General features: G+C 40.8%; 1 protein-coding gene across 5 annotated transcripts in view; it reads left to right on the forward strand.

The window, feature by feature from the left end:
- Positions 1 to 20,852, forward strand: part of DNM3 (dynamin 3) — a 555,059-nt gene that overhangs the window by 522,780 nt on the left and 11,427 nt on the right. For 3 of the 5 annotated variants that reach the window (XM_055319209.1, XM_055319207.1, XM_055319208.1), the window contains 2 exons: positions 1,180 to 1,406; positions 2,090 to 2,347. In XM_055319209.1, the coding sequence (XP_055175184.1) occupies positions 1,180 to 1,406; positions 2,090 to 2,347 (485 nt within the window). Of the gene's footprint in view, positions 1 to 1,179; positions 1,407 to 2,089; positions 2,348 to 7,151; positions 7,521 to 20,852 lie in introns of those variants that run through there. The other 2 variants (XM_055319210.1, XM_055319212.1) reach the window with 1 other exon arrangement.

The raw sequence follows: 20,852 nt of genomic DNA on the forward strand, positions 1-20,852 counted from the left end.
ACAGAAAGCACCAGACTGAGTCAAAAGATTTGGGGTTCAACTTAATGTTATGTGGCTTTGGGCAAGTTACTAAAGTCTCTGAATTTCAATGTCTTCTTCTGTAGAATTGAGGTCATAGTAAATTTTGTATGTATGTGGTGGGAATCAAAACATAACTTGCGGGGGTACTTGGGACATTCTGTCTTTCACTGATTCCTGCACTCACTTGTTTCACATTTACTAGTTCTGACATGATGACACATGTCACACTCAGTGGCATCTGGGCATTCTGTCATAGTTTAATTGATGGTGTTTTCTCTTAGTGGCATAAAATTATGGCGTATCTTAAAATTACTGGTATCTTCCATTTGATGAGATATGGTGGCTGGTGCTTGCTCCCTTGGTGCTGTGCAATGTATGCATCCTCTCCATTCTCATTCTTCTTCAAACTGCCCCTCCCCTATGACTCATACACACTGTTCATACTTAAGTCTGTTTTCATATATCTGTTAACTATGGGAACTATGTCAGTCCTCAATACTGTTAAGCAGTTCTACTGTAGACTTCTAGAAAGCCAAGAGTAAATAACTTTTTGGTTTTGTAAGTCAACTTACAATAATCATACAAGGTTCTGTTTTTAATAGAACTTCACTTACTAGTGCTAATTCTACCGTTGGGTTGACATTGAAACCTGGGATCTTCATACTACTCCAGTGATTGTGGTAAAAACTAGTAAAAGACTGGGAATATGAAGGAATGGATAACTTGTGCTATGACATAGGTGTCTTTACATCATTGTTTTCTATTGAAAATACTGCTGCTTATCTTCTGGTACCTGCCCTCATCTCTATGCCAAGCAGCCACAGACAGCATTGTGGAAATGCTTGCATTGCCAACAGGCCCTGTTCTGGTGATAGCAAGATTTAGTCCTCTTTCAACTAATCTAGGTTTTCCTTTAGTCCACAGCCATAAGACAGAGGGGAAGACTGTTCCTGCCCTGGTACTGAGGATTGGGAGGACAATGGAGAAAATGAGAGTAAACAAATACGCATATATTGTACATCTTGCATGCATGATGCATCATGAACTTTTTCCCAGAGTGAAATGTTGCAGACTTGGTCCATCATGGGCTCTGAACCAGTTTATACCATTTGATCACTCATGTATTCCCATTTTTACTTTTCTGTGGTAACTTGACAGGTTAAAGATTTCATAAATTCAGAGCTCCTAGCACAGTTATATTCTTCAGAGGACCAAAATACTCTGATGGAGGAATCTGCTGAGCAGGCTCAGCGCCGGGATGAGATGCTTCGAATGTACCAAGCCCTTAAAGAAGCCCTTGTGATCATCGGCGACATCAACACTGCCACCACTTTCACCCCTGCACCGCCTCCGGTGGATGACTCCTGGATACAGCATTCCCGCAGGTAGGAAAATAGCACCACGTCACCTGAGGCCTCCCAAGCTTGTCCGGGATCATTTTATGAGTGTTCTTCCCTAAACCAATATGAACCGAAAGATTAAAGAGAAAGAAAGATATTTAAGTTCAGGAGTGAGAGAGAAGGTCAGATTATCTGCACTTCCTTCAAAAACAAACAATATATCCTTTCAATGGAATGTTATACAGTCATCAAAATGAGTAAGACAGTTCTATACTGAAGTGAAGAGACAGCCAAGTTAATGTGAAGCTTTAAAAAAAAAAGTTGTAGAATGTTATGTTCTAATATGTACAAAACAAGAGCTTATATAGAGAGAATATTGTGTTGTGTCATAGAATATAGTTGAAAAGGATACATAGTTTCCTGTGTACTGGTTGCCTCCACAGAGAGAATGGTTGGGGTGGGGGTGGGGGAATGTCCTTTCCACCATTTACCCTTTTATACCTTTAAAAATATATATATTTAAGTAATCTCTACACCCAAGATGAGCTCACACCCACCACCCCAAGATCAACAGCCGCCCGCTCCTCCCTTTTACAAGTTGCACTGTTCCTAAAACGGATCTGAGTTCCTCAATAAGAAAAAAAAGACTTTTTACAAAGCAGCCAGGAAGCCTTAAAATATGTTTTTGAAGATGACTCCAAACTGAAATGGATCTCGTCTGTCCCCAGGTCACCCCCTCCAAGCCCCACGACCCAGAGGCGGCCGACCCTGAGCGCTCCCCTCCCGCGGCCCGCCTCTGGCCGAGGGCCCGCGCCCGCCATCCCCTCGCCCGGACCCCACTCGGGGGCACCCCCGGTGCCCTTCAGGCCCGGCCCGCTACCCCCTTTCCCCAGCAGCAGCAGCAGTGGCAGTGGCAGCAGCGACTGGTTCGGAGCGCCCCCACAAGTCCCCTCCAGGCCCACGAGGGCCCCACCCAGTGTCCCCAGGTAAGTGCACTGCCCCCTACGCAGGCTAGGGGGACGCTCTTTGGTTCTCTTCTGCTAGCCTAACAGACAGACCTTATTCAGATAAGAAAATCGCAAAAATATTTTCATACACATTTGCAGTTTTCACCCAGGTGGGGTATCATGGGAAAACCGTGAAGCCTGTGACACCATTTAAACACCAATATGTGGTCCAGACCTCTCCTCTATCAACTGGCACAAACTAAGTGGGACCATAGGAAACTGGGTCCAAATGAATGACATTTGGGCAGCTGTTTGTATAATTTGAGAGAGAGCTTTGAAAGGAAAGAAAGAGCCATGGCTGGGTTATTGCAAGCTGTGTGCTCCATAGGTCATGAGAGTATCAAGAGCTAAGGCCTCGCCTTCTCTATTACCAGTGGAATTCCAGAAAACCACTCACTTCAAGGAATATTATCCATTTGCCCCCTGAACTATAACCCTTAAACCCAATATTATTAACTTTAATGTAGTCTAAGTAAAAACTGGGCTGATCAGTTTGCAATATATTAAAAAGAAAAAAAGCTGTGCGGAGAAATTTTAACGTAGACATGATGATTGCTATGTGCAGTCACTAACCATATATGAGATGGAACATCGTACATTTGAATTAATACATCTTGGCACGGGTAAGCAGATTTTCCAGGCTTACTTGTGAAACAAAATAGTGAATAAATGAAACTTGAAACATGTATATAGTTGAAGCTATATCCTCATCTTTGTACATTTATAGTCAAACATGTACAATGTGTATAATTAGAGATTTTAAAAATAGAAGGAATTAGAGGTTTTTTTTCTCAAGATCAGAAACTTTAAAAGAAAACTAGCTCATACAGAAATTTAATTGTTTAAAACATTCAATTCAGACTATTATAATATTTGTATGCTTTATGAAGGAAAACCTTACTATGCGTGTACCATAAAAGAGAAGTGACTTCCTCCCACCCACGAAGCCTGAGTCACCTCACTCTCTGATTACGGGGCTTACATTTATTTTGATCTTCAGGCTGTTGGGTGTAATGAGGAGAAGGGGCATCTTAAACTAGTAAACAAAGGATGGTGTAGCAGGAACAGCAGGGGATGTGGAATCAGAAGACCTGGTTTGCCACAGACCTTGCACAACTCATTAAACTCTGAGCTAGGGTTTCCTCATCTATGAAATAGGAACAATTTGAAAAAGGTTGTTGCCCAAATCATATGTAATGAGCCTGATAAACTGTAAAGCACTGTGGTCGTTAGGATTATCATCACTTTGGTCCTAATCAAAAAGGATAATGTACTCTCAAACCTGTATTTTTTTTTCCTCTAAAAATAAGGTCCAGCTTATACTTCATTTGGAATGGAGCTAAATTTAATAGTAGTAAAAGTAATAGTGAATATTTATTGTGCTCTCAATGTATGCTGGGCACTATTCTAGGTGCTTTGAAGGTACATTTTTGTTTACTGCTCACAACCACCCAAAAGGATAGGTTATTATACATTTTACAGATGAAGCCCAGAGGTTTAAGCAATTGGCCCAAGACTGCTCAACCAGACCCTAATGGAGCTGGGCTTTAATCCCAAGCAGTCTGACTCCAGAACCCAGTCTTCCAACCACAATACTAGGGTTTCTCAACCTTGGCACTGTTGCCATATGGGGGGTCGGGGGGGCACTTGTCCCGTGCATTTTAGTATGTTTAGCAGCATCCGGGCCTCTACCCACTGGATTTCCAGTCACACTCCCCCAGTTGTGAGTACTAAAAACATCTTGACATTGCTAGTGTGTTTGGGGAGGTGAGGAGTGGGGTGTAAAATCCCCCTCCCCTTGAGGATCACCACACTTCATTATTGCAAAGATTTTTCCCTCCATGTAAAAAATAAATAAATGTCAGTGTTGAGCCTCACTGCGAGCAAGGTTAAATTATTGTTTTAGGAAATTTCAGACTGACTAGGAAAGTATCTGTTATTGTGCCAGGAAGGTGTGGAGACCACTGGGGGGCAGGGTGGGGTGTTGAGAGTGGGAAGGCAGGAGTCCGAAACAGGAGCCTCAAAGTCGGCTGTTTTGTCTGTTTAGCTATAAGAAGGAACCAAAGCAACCTGGTGGTGCCTTTCCTCGGGAATGAACATGCATGTCTTTGTTTGCTCGCTTGGCTGCTTTACCTCTTTGTTTCAGATAAACTGGCTTGCCAATCCCTTTCAGAGATACTGCTGAATGCTAAACTGATTTGTTAGGCTGGATGGAGTCACCCTTTCCAAGCTCACACACGGAAAGAACGTAGCCAGCAGGAATCGGAAGCTCCAGCTCTAGCTAGAGAAGGGGAACCGCAGGTTTAATGCATCTGTGTTGGGGAATTTATAGGACAACGGTTATGTTATTCAAAACTTCTAGAATATTCTCAACTTGGAGCCAGCCCTAACTTGCCCTGGCCTTGCAAAGAGTCTCAAATGTAAAACAGAAATGAGCCTTCAGAGTAAAAGAGGAAGGAAGGTTGGTTTTTGTGCTGAGCCTTCAAGTTTTAGCGCCAGCCAGTTCAGTGCAACGGGAGGGAAACCCCTCTTGGGGAGGGGGAGGGGGGTCACCTGAGAGAGACCCAGAGAGACTCTGTCAGGATCCTTTTGCCTATTAAAGTTTAGCTTTAGATGAAGAATTCTGACCACATAAAGTCTGTTTTTAATAAAAGCCAGAGCAGGAATCCTACCAAATGCAAGCCAGAAATGGGGTTTAAGATTTCAAAAAAAAGAAAAGAAAAAGAAAGAAAGAAAAAAGAAAAAGGAAAGAAAGAAAGGAGAAAAAGAAAGACAAAGATGAAAAAAGAAAGAAAAAAGTTGAGGGGAAGCTCTTGTTGAAACTTCACCTTGTTCTGTTTATTTATATATTCTCTTTTCCCTCTTTCCCACTCTGATTTGCCTCCATTTTCTCTATTAAAAACTGAGAGAAAAAAAAAAAAAAAGCTTGAAATGCCATTATCCATCATCTCCAGGAAAACAACCCATAGCTTTCCGAGAAGGAAGTTTGAATTTTTTTTTTCCTAGCCTCTTTACTTTCTTAAGGGCCCTTTCTCCTCCTTTATCTGAAACCAGAAACTCCTAACGTGACAAGACAGGACAAGCCGTGTCCCGCCGGCTCCCTGTTGGGCTTTAATATTACAGAGGCAATAACGGAACTTTTAGAGGCAAAATATTCTACATCCGGCATGTGCCTGTACAGAGTTTTCTTCCGGATAATTTTCGACTTCATTAGCAAGTTATGATTTTGACGTTAGGAGCGTATACACCTTTATTTTAACCCTACTCAGATGTAATGAAAGCACTTGCTACTGGACAGAGACCATGAGCGTTCGGGTGTGTTGTTGTTTTTTTTTTTTTTTTTAATTATTTTTATTACATCTTTCCATTCCAATGTAAAGGAAGAGGAAGGAGAGGGGCGGGGGGGGGGGTCGTTTTCGGCCCAGCTTTTCTCAGCCGCTCAAGCCCTTCTGGTTTCTGTGCACCGAGCCTGCCTTCGGTGAGGGAGCTGCAAATGCTGCAAAGGACATGCCTGTTTAATTAGTTCCACCTGAGCTCGGGGAGCATCTCTATCCCAAAGAGACTCACCAGTGGGGATGCTTCTGTCATTAGTGAGTTGAGTGTACACAAATCTGATTTGTGGAACGTTGTCTATTGCCAGAATATCTGGCTTGCCCCCTCCCCTCTCGCCCCACTCAACTTCTCTGAAGGGGCGAAAACCCAGTTTGAAAATCCCAGCCAGTTGCGTTCCTGTTTAGCAAGATGATCTGAAACAGACATTACCACTTCTTTAGGGGCCCCGGTCTTCTTACTTGAAGATCCTAATCTTCATCAAATATTAACTTTAGGGCTGATGTAGCTATTTTCGGTTACGGCTTCTTAAAATTAGTTAATTGGGAATCACAGCCTTTGACATTAACAGAACAAATTAACTGAATCAGAGTGTGTTTTTCCTGGCAACAGCTGATTCTGGCATTATTTTACTCATTTGTCTTCTCCCCTTTCCCTGGACTAAGCTATTTTGCAACGGTCAAAAGGGGATAAGGGTGGGAGGAAGGGTCCCTATCCAAGGAAAAGCAAACTCCATTTACCTCATCACGCAAGCCTCTATTTAAAAAAAAAAAAAAAAAAAAAAACTAAAAACTAAAAAACTGAAGTACTTTTTTTAACCACCCTTGTCACCAAGTCTGATGGTGTCTTTTAAAAATGGGAAAACTGTATCATAGGAAAGGATTTAGCTTTTACTCCAGCTCATCCGCATGACAGAAACACAAGATGGAAACCAAGAAATGCTCCATTGACTCTCTGGTGAGTCCAATAGTGAAGCTGACATCTCGTGCTGCACGGACAGCCCTGGAGCATCATCAAGATTATCACAGGGTTTCCCACTTATGCCCATTCTGTGACTTACTCATTTTCCCTGACTTTACATGGCGCACTTTGAGAGTCTCATCGCAGTCCCACGGTCTCAGTAATTTACTGCAAAGCCAACCATGGCAAAAGTTACAGAAATCTCTCTCCATAAAGAGATAATTGGTGCACTCTTGGTCTTGTCTTTAAGGAGGTAAAAACCATTTGGTTCTCTTTACAATTGAATCTTGTTTTACATGTTTGACCTTGATACACTGCTATGCTGTATCTCTTTTCCGTATTTTATATGTTGATCTAGTGGACATTAACACAGAATCCCTTTAACTTAGGGATAAGTTCTCCTTGTTTTGTTTTTTTCAGCCAGTCCCCCAAATTTTGAGTAAGGACATACCCACGATTCTTATAAGTTTGTCTTTGCATCCCTCACATGAAGGTTTGGTGCCATGAAGGATGAAGCTGCTGAGTCTTGAAGTCATGGGTTCAGGGTACACGGACAATTAAGCGACTTTTGTGACTAGCCTGTGTCTGATTCTCCTGAAATCATGTCCTGGAAAACATCCTGACTTACTCCCTCCTCAAGAGCCCTCTAAAAGTATGACTTCTTTTAGCAACTGAGTGTCATTTGGACAAGTGATGAATTCGTCTTGTGATTTCTGATTTCAGCCATGAGTTTTTTATTTTCCTCACTGTCCTTCCCCTTTAAAAAACAAATAAATAAATTTATGATTAGGTATTCTGATTTTTCAGGAAACGGTTTTTATTCTTAGCGACTGGATTTAAAAGTCATGGAGAGATTTTTTTTTCTTTTTTTTAGTATAAATGCCAAGAGTGGAAACAACTTTGAGGTGTTCTGATTCTTAGCATTATTTAAGGCAATTTTGTGAGACTGCTGTGTTATAAAATTTGTTACTGAAATCCCAAATGCAATTAATAATTTGTTGCAGGTTCAACATGAGTTGAAAATATGATGCTTCATATATTTTAATGAAAATAGAAATTTGGCCATAAACTGTTCACTAAAGAAAATATTCAATTTAATTTAAGCCCCTCCTCAGTTAAATATCCCATCAAAATCACTCAAATTCCACAATCTGTAACATAATATTTCATTGAGGTGAATCGATGGTTAATGACAAGAGTTTTTCATTTTGCAGTCTTGGTTTCCATCTGGTTTAAGTGAAGGTAAAATTAGTCTGGTGGTTTCCTTCTTGGGTCTAGCAAACTTGAGTCTACTTTACACAAACATCTCCATCCTGCCACAGTGCGGAATGACTGGCAGTCTGTTCAGGTGAGACCCAGGAACAGAACTACAAGTGTTCTGAAGGTCAGAATTTGGGACTTTTGCAGATGTGTCAAGGTAGACTTCAGATTGCCTTTCTGCTTTCAATGTGTCCCTTATCTCACTTTTCCAAATATCTGAGGCTGAGGGGACGATAGAAGAAAAAGAAAATAAGAAAGGATCTACATACGACCAAGTCCAAGCAACCAGAAATGCAGACAGGCGGCAGGCAGCCGTAAATATAACAGTATGCTACTCCTAGCCCAGTGGTAACTGGCATTAAGTTAACCAAATACAACTGCTTCCACATCCCGTGACAAATAATAGCAAATAGTTCTGTCATTGTTCTCTCTGGGGTTCTAAATTGCTAAGCTTCAGCCATTGCAAGGAAAGCCTTTCTGAGTTTCAGGATACGCAGCCCTGCCCTGAGTCTCACCTGATTGATGAAGACAGCCAAGACGGGAGTCTGGCACGAGAGCCACTGACCAGTGAAAAATGCACAGTAAATGCTTATTATTCTTCCTGTGGCCAGTCAGCAGCAAACTGTCACCAGTTGGAATCTGCTGAATGTTCCTATATACAAGTTGATGTCAGCTCAAAAGGAAAAGAAACAAAGAGAAAGGAAAGGAGAAGAGAAGTGAATCCCGCCCAGTGTAAGCAGACAGACACACGGGCTAGTACTTCCCTTTCATCGTCGCCTTCTTTTGTCTCCTTTGCTGTAAGAAAAGAATGATTTTACAGAGAAAACCTTGACATGCAGACAGTGTTGGTCAGATGGCACATTTTTTAGTGACTTTGGAGATTCATAGCACAATGTGATGCGTGGCTCTTCCACCTCCAAATTTTATCCAAGCAGCACGCTCCGAGAAGCTGCTGGGCGCTTCTTCCTTCCCTGTGACTTACCAGCTACTGTGAAAGAAGCGAAATTCAGCTTACTGGAGTGACTCTGGCCGATAAACAGCCAGGAAATTAAACATGAAATTGTAAATGTCACCTCTTTCACTCAGAACGGGCCCTAAGTGCTTACCTCCAGCAATATGAGAAAGGAGAGGAGGATTTAGCTGAGGGTTTGATGGCTTTTGTCTGCTTGTCATAACTTTATTGCCGCTTGGACGTAGAATTTTTAAATGCCCAACATTGAAATCCTTTAGCTTACTAGAGCCAACATATTGTAACCATTGTCTGGGGGAACCTCTGAATCTAAACACATATTTACACCCTTTAGTTGCCAAATGAAATCCATCTGGCTTACTTAATGCTGTTGCCAAAAGAATATTACACTTTTGGTCTGGCCAGTATTTTTAAGTGCAGGGTGAGGGGGGTTGGCATTGGAAGGACATTGAGTTTGAGAGATTCTGCAGGTGTATTGACACCATATTACCTGTATTTTGATGAAAGTTTAGATCACTTGGCGACCCCGATCAAAACTAGGAGAATTTCTACCTAGGGCAAAGTCTAAAGCCACAAGGTATTCAGCAGCCTCATCGTGTGGTGTGGTACTTTCTTTTCCTTTTGGCTGCTTTTCAGGCACCAGAGCCACATGATAGGCAAAACCACAAATAGCAAGTGCTCTAATTTCTGGAATTATTTTTTTAACAATTCCCATAAACACTAGGAAATGTCCATTCCTGCATTCCAGCCAAAACGATCAGCTCATATGAACTGAGAAAGGACACATTCCATCCAAGGATCAAAAAAAAAAAAAATGGTTAATCAAAATGGCAGATGGCAAAATCCTCCTTCACTCATAGTCAGTGGCAATGCTGGGACTTCTTGACTTCCATTGTTCAGACACAAGGAGAGTTCCATATCTCCATAAAGTCAACATTTTCCCCTATTGAGATTAGTTAAAATGCTGAAAAATAGGCTAAGGTGTGAATACTGGGAACCCAGTAAATGTGCAAGTTGATACGAAGTTTAGCAATAAGTTACATTCCATCCCTGCTTTGTTTGTGGAAGGGCTGAGGAAGCAACAGAGAGGGAGAATGATGTGAAGGCCTGGATATCCACAAACTAGATGCACCGCCACACGGGCATCCCCAGGCTTCTGTGGCAGTTTCGAGAACCGAGAGGAAGTGAGAGGTGTGAGAAGGTGGCCTCGGGTGGTTTTGAATATGATCTGGGAAATGATTTTATTTTACAATTCAAATATACCAGTCGTCTCCACCATGTAAATATTACCTATTTCTAGTTTCAGATTTGCATGAGGCAGCATTATCGACACTTCTCTTGGTCAGTATATATCACACTGATCTATAGTGAGATCGCTTAGGAGGGTAGATGAGGAAGACTTTGTAGCCCAGAAAGTCTAAAATGAAATTATTTCACTGGGGAATGGATATTTATATGCGATATATTCTGTACCATGTGTATTTTTTTAAGTTTATATTAGGATTGTTCTCAAAGCCAATTTTAAGAGTGAATGAATTTTTTCCTTCAAATAAATCTACCCTTAGAATCACATTCAAGGGACTTTGCCAGAAAGTCTATACACTGCTCCACCTTTAGACCACCATTTACGGAGGAAAAGCTATAAAACCTGGGGAAAACATCTACTTATTTTTAAATCAACTAGAACTTCTTTTTGCTTCGTGGTAGTGTTGGAAAATATTTTAATAACTAAAATAATAAAACTTCATGTGAGGCAAATTCTACCTTAATTATTGCCTCTTGGGGTGGAAAATTAAGGAAACATTAGTAAATGTGTTAACTAGAGAAACCACTGCAGTAATTTCCCTCCACATATCTGGATCCGAAGTCAAAATAAAATCCATGCTACACATATTATTTGAAAGAAAGCAAACTTGTCATTTTAGCTCAACAAAAGTAGTATCAGAGCACTTGGGACTGAAATTAGTGGACCCCAGAAATCCCAGTGACTCATCAGACTTCGATTAACTTACTTAAATGCCCTATCGTTCAGTTTAGGAATCTGTAGTGAGGGGTGTTGCTATGATTGCTTGATTTGTTTTAATATTTCAAACGCTCTGCATTTACCCCCCTTAGCATCCTATTACTTGAAAACTAAGTATATTGAAAACTCATTTTAAAGCACAGTATCTTTGAATAAGCATGTTGAAATAGTGTTTTCCTCTGTGCTTGAAACTTTAGTGTATGACTGACCACATCTTTTAAATTTCCTTCTTTTATGCTATACCTGACTCCTCCAACCCAGGACCTTTTCTCCACGTGTAGCTATTCAATATACATCCTGCATTCACAACCCTCTAGGTGACCAAATGACCTATTCATGCCACTAGCCATTGCTACTTTGTTGTTCCAAAGTCCCCTGGCCTGTTGAGCAAGGAGAAAATATTCTTGAGGGTTATAAGGTATCTTGGTAATTTATAAATACTTTCATAATCTCCATAGACTGTTGAGCTTTCAGTTAAAATGTTGTTATTTTTATCATAAAAGTTTGCTTTTCTCTTTTTTTTTCCCTATGGATTTCAGGTTACTTATTAAATGTGCATTTTGAGATGTAAGAATATGTAGCCAGAATAACAAAGTTAGCTCTGACCACTGTCTCCAGAGAGCAATATATTAAATCGGGAGAGCAGGGTTTTAGAACAATTTCTCTTTACCGCATTCTCATTGCACTCTCACTTTGTACCCTAGTCCTGAGTCCCTTTGTCTCCGGAGGGCCCTCCATCCAACTACACGGAACAGTCATCGTTCAGTCACTTAGTCGGACACCTGCCTCCTGCCTGTGTTTGGCAGGCCAGCAGGATGAGGAAATAATCAGAAGAAAATGTTCTGGTTCTTTGACCTCATCCACATACAACATTATCCAAAACCGTTTTCTGTGAGTGAGGACAGAGTGGCTCTGAGATCCCTTGGTCTAACATTCTGCAGGAATGTGGAGGAACAAAACTAACTTTTCTGATCCCTTCTAAGATAACAGAAATAGAAATGATGTCGGCCTCTGCCTGTCATTTAGGTGATGTTTACAGACAGACGTATGTAGACATGTAAGCCTTTCACTGGTAAACATTTTGGCTTGACTTTCTCCTAGCTCAACTGTCTTCTTAAGCACAGCTCCCCATGGTCATCGCAGCAGTGTTTTCCTGAAAGCATATTTTGTGAACTATTTCTCCAGGATGATGGCAGTTTTCTTAAGGCAGATGCCTAAAAGACATATGGTTTTCATAGATTTTTCCGTCTAGACTAGCTTTATTTAGTGACTTTTGGTCTGAATTGGTCTAGTTAAAGTTTCTGTAGAAGCTTGTATAAAAATTTAAAATGTGGGCATACCATTAAGGTGTAAAACAAAAAGTTTGACTTCTTATTGGCAATAGATTAAAAGGGATTGGTTGCAAGTTTCCTTCAGGTTAAGTAATTCTGACCATCCTGTATGCCCACTCGTCCATTCCACTCCCACAACACTGTCCAAAATGGAAAGGCTTACCCCCAAATCCTATAACTGTTATATTCATATACTTCTCAATGTTTTCCTGAGTAAATTCTTTGTTTCCAGTTGATGTGTGTGTGCGTGTGTGTTAGAAAGCTATAATTCTTTCTGCAGACTCTTTACATGGCCCAGGAGACATATGATTCTTTGCCCTTTTAGCACCAATTTTTACAAAGAGAGCATTTCCCTCATTTTAAAAAAGCACCCATCAAGCCACTGAGTGAAGGAGAGGGAGCGTTTGGGAATTTTTGTAGTGCTGCCAACCGCTGAGAAAAAAATCCATTTTTAAATGCAGTGCTGGAGCCAGTGTCCCAGACTCGTGTAGAGACAGTATGACACTGTAGGAGGAAAAGAATGGCTTCTAGACCTGTCTCAAAGTCGGCCTTTTGCTCTCACTTTTGTAAGAGCTAACTGCCACAGCTCTAATCCCAGTTTAGCTGCATCAGAACAAGGGGGTTCATGGAAGGTGGCACTGGGGGTGGGGAAGGGGGGGTTGTTGGTGCTTCGGCCTCGGCCAGGATCGTCACCTGCCTGCGCACCGACCATTTAATTGGACTTTAGTCACATGTTTGTCCACCGACATGGCAGCTTGCAAGGCACAACTGCTTCTCTGTTTTCTTGTGTTTGCATTAAACTTTTTTGTTTTTAAACTTTGAGCTCTGAGACATGTTAGAGCTCCTCCTGCTGGATTTCTTTTTCTTTCTTTCTTTCTTTCTTTCTTTCTTTCTTTCTTTCTTTCTTTCTTTCTTTCTTCTTTCTTTCTTTCTTTCTTTTCTTCTTTCTTTCTCTTTTTTTTTATCACTGGGATTGTAATTAGTAAATGGTAACTCTTTGTCTCCATTTTTGCCACTTGGACTGAGAGACATAAGTGGCCAGAGGAATACCACGTGGTACATTTCAAACTGGCCTTTGAATTCCCCAGGTATCACAGTCAGGCAGAAATGAAACATTGGTGCAACATAAATCTCTTAAGTCTTCAAATTCTTCCCTCTCTATGTGTTGTTGTTGTTGTTACTAAAATAAAAGGCATTGGAAAGTGAAATTTGCCATCAAGATTTCTAGTTACATGTTTGCTCTGTCTGAGGTAAGACCCCAAGTCAGATACTCACACCTGCAAGGTTCCTGCTTTCTACCAGAGAGGGGTAAAGAGTCTTTTCTGTCTTTCTAAGCCAGAAATGAATGTTACAGCTCTGTGTAGACCTTCGAAGGGTCGTCTTTTCCCTCCCCATCCTTGCCCCCTTGTCTTCTTCCCACTGACTCGAGATGACAGAGGAATGTGCATCTCAGAAGTGGACGTTGCCTCTCCCAGTAGCTGGTTCTTAGCACCTCCTTCCCAACCTCTCCTCCTTCCCCCAAATGGCGGGGTTGGCCAACCCCTGTCCCTGGTGCCTGAGCTGGGAATGAGGGGAAGGGCAGACAGAAGAGGACAGAAGAAGATGAAGAGGGTTAGAAATAGTTGTGCCCCCGCAACATCAATGGGACTAGGTTTCTACATCATGTAAGTTCTTGGAGATCTCTTTGGGGATTTCTCAAAAGAGAGAGGGAGAGAGAGAAGGGAGGGAGGAAGGGAGGAAAGAGAAAAAGGGAGAGAAATGGGGGGGTGGGGAATCATCGGAAGGGACACTGCCTAGCTTCATTCACTAGCCACGTGTAGGTAAAGCTCTTTTCAAACCACATCCTTTCTCTCTGTACGCTTTTCTCACCATTGCATTCCTCTTACCTTCTGCTTTTTGCGTCTCTTTCCTCTTTCCCTCCATCCAGTTTATCTGTTATCAGTGATATAGTACAGAGGCTAAAACATTTTTTAAAATCTCGAAAGCCGGGCTTTTGAGGAATCATATTTTAATATAACCCTAAACCCTGGAAGTTATCTGTTTTATGAATTAGGACTCAGTGCAAAACAAATAATTTTGTCACTTCTGATAAAGAACAAGACAACACTTGGTTTCTCAAACTGACAGCACTTTTTCTAGTGTTTTTTTCCCTCACACATACTATTTCCTATTTCTGGACTGCCAGTCCCCTCAACTTCCCTTGTTTTCTGGAGGCCCTTCTGACCCCCTTCCAGTCCCAGGCTAAGACTCCAGGGGCCCCGGAAGCTCCTAGGCACAGTCCTGTCATTACCAACTATCGCACTGTCATCACAGTTTCTTGTATCTCTCCCCATCTCGGAGAGACTCCCAGGCAGGGATCACGTCTCTGGACATCTGACTGTTAATACAGCATGCAGCACGTAAACAGGGCTTATTGAGAGAATGAAAGAATACAAAATGAGTTGACATGCAGTTCTAATTTGGAATTTCTTTTGGAATTAGCCCAATATTTAGTATATTTTAAGGACCAGTTTAAACACAAACACTCTATCTCGTTCTGTTCTATTGAGAAGCTTGCCTGGCCAAATGCTACTGTAAAACTCTTTTTTTTTTTTTTTTTACAAATCACCAACCGAGCAGACTTAATGTGGGCATATCGTCCTTCAGGCTGCCTTTTTGCTGCAACCACAGAAGTGGAGAGATCTGTACCATCCCTGTGAATGAAATCCAAGTCAGATATTTAATATCATGTAAAGCAAATGTGGCAAGGGAGGTTATGTTACCATTTATCTCAGAGACTAATTTATACAGGATATTAGATGTTTGTATCATTGAATAACAATTGTGGACTGTTTTCCCCCTTATGTTCTTACTTCAAATTCTGTCAACTGATTCATACTTTCCCAGTGACACATGTTATAAAGGCATGGGTTCATTTTCACAGGGGAAAGAAATGCTGGCTCTAACATGTAGCACGAATCATATTAGAGAATTCTTTAGACCCTTTAAGTAGACTCCAAGTCCTATGTTCTTTCCAACATCTACTGTAAATGATTCTTGGACAGTATCAACTCATTTTCTTACTAAGCTGAGAAGGCCAAAAATATGCTGGATAGCAGCCTATGGTATTTTCAATAATAAATTACAAAATACTGTCTTCCATGTGGACCATATCCTGACCATTGTGGCATTTTTTTTAAAACAGCCTCATAGCTTGTAGATATGTAAAATCTGTCTTGTTAATAAATGCTTAAAATAAGCGAAGCACAAACACAACTGTGTTTAAAATACTGCATCTTGTTATCTGATAGAGCAGACATTTGCAAGAGGAAGTCCTGGATCCTAGTCAGTTGCCATTCCATATCACCTAGCACCGTGCTCCTGATTTGTCACTGGGTATCTGCATTCCTGTACACTGAACTACCGGTGGGGACGCTGCCCTCTGCAGGTGCTGTGGAAGACTAGGATAAGGAATAATCTGGGTTCTTAGGAAGTTTATAATGTCACTCAGGTGATAAACTGTGTGTAAACTCTATATACATGCTTTAAACTTTGAGAAATGATCCAAGGATTAACTAATTCAAGAGGTTCGTGGACAAACAAGGCATTACTATTCCCGAGAGGGAGATACTCTGGGCATCCCCCAACCAAGCTTCCCGATGCCACCAGAGCCATTTTATTTATTAACTCTTTTAAAAAGATTTTATTTATTTTTTCATGAGAGACACAGAGAGAGAGGCAGAGACATAGGCAGAGGTCGAACAGGCTCCCTCTGGGGAGCCTGACACGGGACTCAGTCCCAGGACCCCAGGATCACGGCCTGAGCCAAAGGCAGATGCTCAACCGCTGAGCCACCCAGGCGTCCCTACCGGAGCCATTTTTGCCTGGGTCTGCTTTAAAGACAAGTCCAACAGAGCCCAGTACGGGAGATGCTCTTTATGGTTTTAGAAAACTCAGAAGCAGTTTTTGTTTTAGTTCTATTTTGTTCTGTTTTCTAAGAAATTCACCAGATGTAGTCTTACTTCTTGTGGTTCAGTACACAGAACCCTTCATTAAATTTTTTTTTTACCTGTTTCATCAGTAAGATAAACAAGTTGGGCAAGTTGGTATCAGATCTTTGTGGCTTCTAGAAACCTGGGATGTATAACTCTCCCATCCTCCTAAAAGTAATTATATGTAATATGTAATTATATGTAAATTGAATTATTGAGACAGATGTATTTTAAAGCCTCAATTATATTTAATAAGTAGAACTTGTGGTATAAGAGAAGCCTATTACATATCCGTTTTTATGCAAATACTACCCTGGTAGGCAGATATCATTCCTCTAGATGTGTTCATCTTTATCTTTTTTGAGGGTTTTCTTTTCTTTTTTGTGTGTGTAGAGGAGTAGGTTCACCTAGCTAATTAGGTGGACTTCAGTCATACATACCCTTTCCAAAGATGAGAATTTGCAATTCATGGTTACAGATGCTTACTTTCCTTACTTACTGCCATTTTCATAAGCAAATACAAGTGTCCCTAAGCAAGTAGGGGGTGATGATTAACAAGAAAATTACCGGAGTATACTATCTTAGTTATTATAAAATAAACCTAAAACTGAGCTGACCCATGCTTAAGTCTAATTCCCAAATGTTTCAGAGTGTTTCTACAACCATTTCTTCACCCTTCTTAAGATTTTTTTCCCAGTACTTTCACTTTTTGCTTGTACTATATCTGGCAAGTGGTTTGAATTGCTAATAAAGCAAGCTCAAAATCACTTACTGTGCCTTAGAACAATGGTTTTCAAAACATGGTCCCAGGATCAGCAGCATCAGCAGCATCTGGGAACTTGCTAGAAATGTCTCACCCTATTAGAAACTCTGTGTGGTGCCCAGCAATCTGAGTTTTAACAAGTCCACCAGGGACTTATGATGCACGGTCCAATTTGAGAACCATTGCCTCAGAATGTGCTAATGTAACTGTCCAATAGAAAGAATCCTGGAAAGGGAGCCATGAAATCTTGGTGTAAACATAGAAAAGGAAGGAGACTGGGCTACACAGATCCAGTCTGGCTCACACATTTACCAGTCTCATAATTCCCACTCTGACAGAGAATAAGGGCAGGGGCAGAAAGACCAAGCCATTTCAACAACCGGTGTTGTGCTACCTGACAGCAAGAAACTAGAGAAACCCCACATGCTGATGTACCCCGCAAGCAGTTTGCCTGTAGAATTTTCTATATATTCTCTCTCTCTTTCTCTCTCTCTCTCTCACTATATATATATATGTATATATATATATACATATATATATATATATTCATATTCTCAACCCTACAATGATTGGCCTCACATCATAAATACTCAGAACCCACTAACCCAAAACAGAACAGCTGAAGTTTTAATCCTTCCATTCTTAGAAGAGAAGTGAAAGAGACAGTAAGACAAAATAATGCATTCTTCTCTCTTATCAGTAAAGCCAGGTTCTCCCTTTCAATGCCACCCACCTTGTGTGAGCATTGGATTTCCTTACAAAAATTGTCATTGTCCAAAAGACTGTAAAAAGTTCATCCCTGCAGCTACGAATGCAACTACAAGTATTACATCTCTCCCTTTGATTTGGAAGCAGAAACATGGCTCTTCTGTCCTAACCATAAACCGCCCACACACAACACAGTGTTTCAATAAACACTAAGTGATGCAAGATGCTCCATTTCAATGTAATGGGTTACTTAATGAAGCCCATCACTAAACAAAGCAACTGAGGAAAATTTGGTACAAAACAAATAACTTTGCCCAAAACAAACTGTCTTATGAGGTGAATGTCTTTGGAAACTCTTTGAATGGTTAGGAACTAGACCAATGAAATGAACTTTAACAGTAAACCTTAAATGTATTTCTGGTGTTGAAGTTGGCAAATACCATTGCTTATTAAGAAAATCACACAGAACAACTTAATGCTCCTCCTGAATTGCTTTCTAGTAGAGTTTTATTATTTTAGAAATGAAATGATGCTCATTTTTTTCCAGAAGGGTAGGGAGGGGGATCTTTCAGGATTTTTAATTACCAAGTACGTATATGAGTTACTTTGACCTGAAACTGAGCATATTTTGTAGATGTCATAATTATTTTTGAGTGAACATGATAGAAATTTTGTCTTTCATTTTCTCATTCATTCACCACACAGGTGTGGGTGCCTATTTATTTTATTTTAGAGAGAGGGAGAGTGCATAAGAGTGAGGGGGGCAGAGGGAGAGGGAGAAAATACTAAGCAGACTCCATGCCCAGAGTGGAGCCAACATGGGGCTTGATCTCGCCACTCTGAGATCATGACCGGGAGATCATGACCTGGACCGAAATTAAGAGTTGGTTGCTTAATCAACTGAGCCACCCAGACACCCCCACTAAGGGACACTTTTAAGAAGCTCATAATGGATAGATTCTCCCAATTTTATTTTTTTAAATATTTATTTATTGGATAGAGAGAGAATACCTCACATGGAGCAGAGGGAGAGGCAGAGGGAGAGAAGTGGCTCCCCACTAAGTGGGGAGCTTGTTGCAGGGCTTGATCTGAGATCATGACCTGAAGAGAAATCAAGAGTTGGAGGTTTAACCACCCACGGACCCCAGGGACCTTTCTCCTAATTTCTTTATTAAAAAAGGATGCCATGAGGAGCACCTGGTGGCTCAGTTGGTCCAGACTCACATCATTGGGCTCCCTGCTTAGCCAGGAGTCTACTTAAGAATCTCTCTCTTCCTATACCCCTTCTCCCACTGGCATACTCCCAATTTCTCTCTCTCCCTCTCTCTCAAAAAAAAAAAGAGAGAGAGAGAGAGATTAAGAGAGAGAAAGCATGTCATGAGCCCAAGATTATGCTAGTTTGGGGATATAGTGGTGAATAAGACAAACGAAAGTCCTGGCACAGAGCAGAAAGTTGCAATCCCTAGTCTCCTGCCTTGCTTTCTTTCTGGACTTGCCCATTACCATCGTCCTTTTCTAGTTCCATCAGCATAGTCCAAAACTGGGGAGGAGGTTAATGAGGAGCAACTGTGCCATCATAGCATTTAAATCTCTCTCTTCTCTGTCCCCACCATTGAGCTCTGCCCTTCCATCTTCAGCACATAGTTTCTAGTTTCTTATAAATTCATTGTAACTATTGTCTTACATCTTCCAAGTTTTATATGTTGCAGTTAAAATCACATTTGCCCCTGCTTTGACCACATTGTATTTTCAAGCTTCCAAACTAAATTCTTAGAGTCTGAAGTACAAAATTTTGCCATTTTTTCCACTTAAAATGGGGTACAATAGTAAAAACCACTTGTATACTTGTCTATCCCACTCATCTTCCATTCTAAATAGATTCTGAGCTTTTAAAAATGATTGCAGCATAATGCAGTTCACATAGTAGATGCTCAATAAATTATGTATGCCACATAAAAACTAGAAGGTGTGTTATAGATCATCTAGTCTGAGTCTCCGGTGCCTGTAAGGGGGAAACTGAGTCTTGGAGAACCTCAGTTGGTTAGTGACTATACAAATTGGCAGTTGGAGGCATCCACATCTTTTTACTTCTGATCTAGAACTCTTTCTGTGTAAACTCAATAATAGCATCTCAGAAACACCTCAAAAATATTCCTGGCCCCAATGGATCTACTCCCTTTGATCTGGCCTATGCTCTAACCTGGCCAAGCATCTCTGTTTAGGCACTTTTCAGCCATTCATTTGTCCATTATTAATAAATATTTATTCACTGCCTTCTAATCTAATAATGTGATTACATTATACTAAATGCTGAATACACATAATAAATACAGAGTATATGGTCTTTGCTCTTAAGGAATCTACTGCGGGACATAGGCAATAATATAGTAAATACATAATCACAAACAGGGTCAAGTGCTATGAAATACACAAATATCATGAAGTGATTGGGGATGGGGTGGTTGGAAACTCTAGGATGGTCAGGAAGGGCTAAGGAATGACATTTAAGCCAAGAACCAAAGGATCAGAAGAGAACCCGGTTTGTATTCCTTTCTCTCTTGGCTACAGTCCTTGGTCCAAGCTATCATGTATGCATGAAACAGTTTCCAACCCACCATGCCACATTGTACCCTGCCCCTCAATGAATTTGTTTTAAGATCTACTTAAAAAAAAAATCCAACCTAATATTGAATCTTCTCGTAGAGTTTCCTTCCTTCAAATTCCAAACTCTGGCCAACTCCTCCTCTCCCTCCACCCCGCCATAACTGCTTAATTCTAAGAATACATTTCTATGGGTTATGTGACTATTTATCAAACTCGCTGAGGACAGGGGGCTTATTATTTAACGTTTATTCCAAACATTTATTAAAGAATTGAGCAAATACATTACAGGTAACATTTCCAAGGGTCAAAATCCTACATGTTGCTGTAGCTTTTTTTTCTTTTTTCTGCAACAGCAATGACTTCCCAACATATACCTGTATGTAATGTGAAGATCAGTGAGTATCACAAGCATTCATAAATTGCTTCTTACTTCTATGGATAACTGTATTTAGTTGTCAGTGTCCAGTTGTACAGTGGCTGAATGATAAGCACACACCACAAGAACAGGAAGATGAGTGAGACACAGCCCATTTCTCATCAGTGGAGATAAAACATAAAAACCTA

This window comes from Nyctereutes procyonoides, unplaced genomic scaffold (assembly GCF_905146905.1).
Source record: "Nyctereutes procyonoides isolate TBG_1078 unplaced genomic scaffold, NYPRO_anot_genome, whole genome shotgun sequence".
Taxonomy (NCBI): Eukaryota; Metazoa; Chordata; class Mammalia; order Carnivora; family Canidae; genus Nyctereutes; species Nyctereutes procyonoides.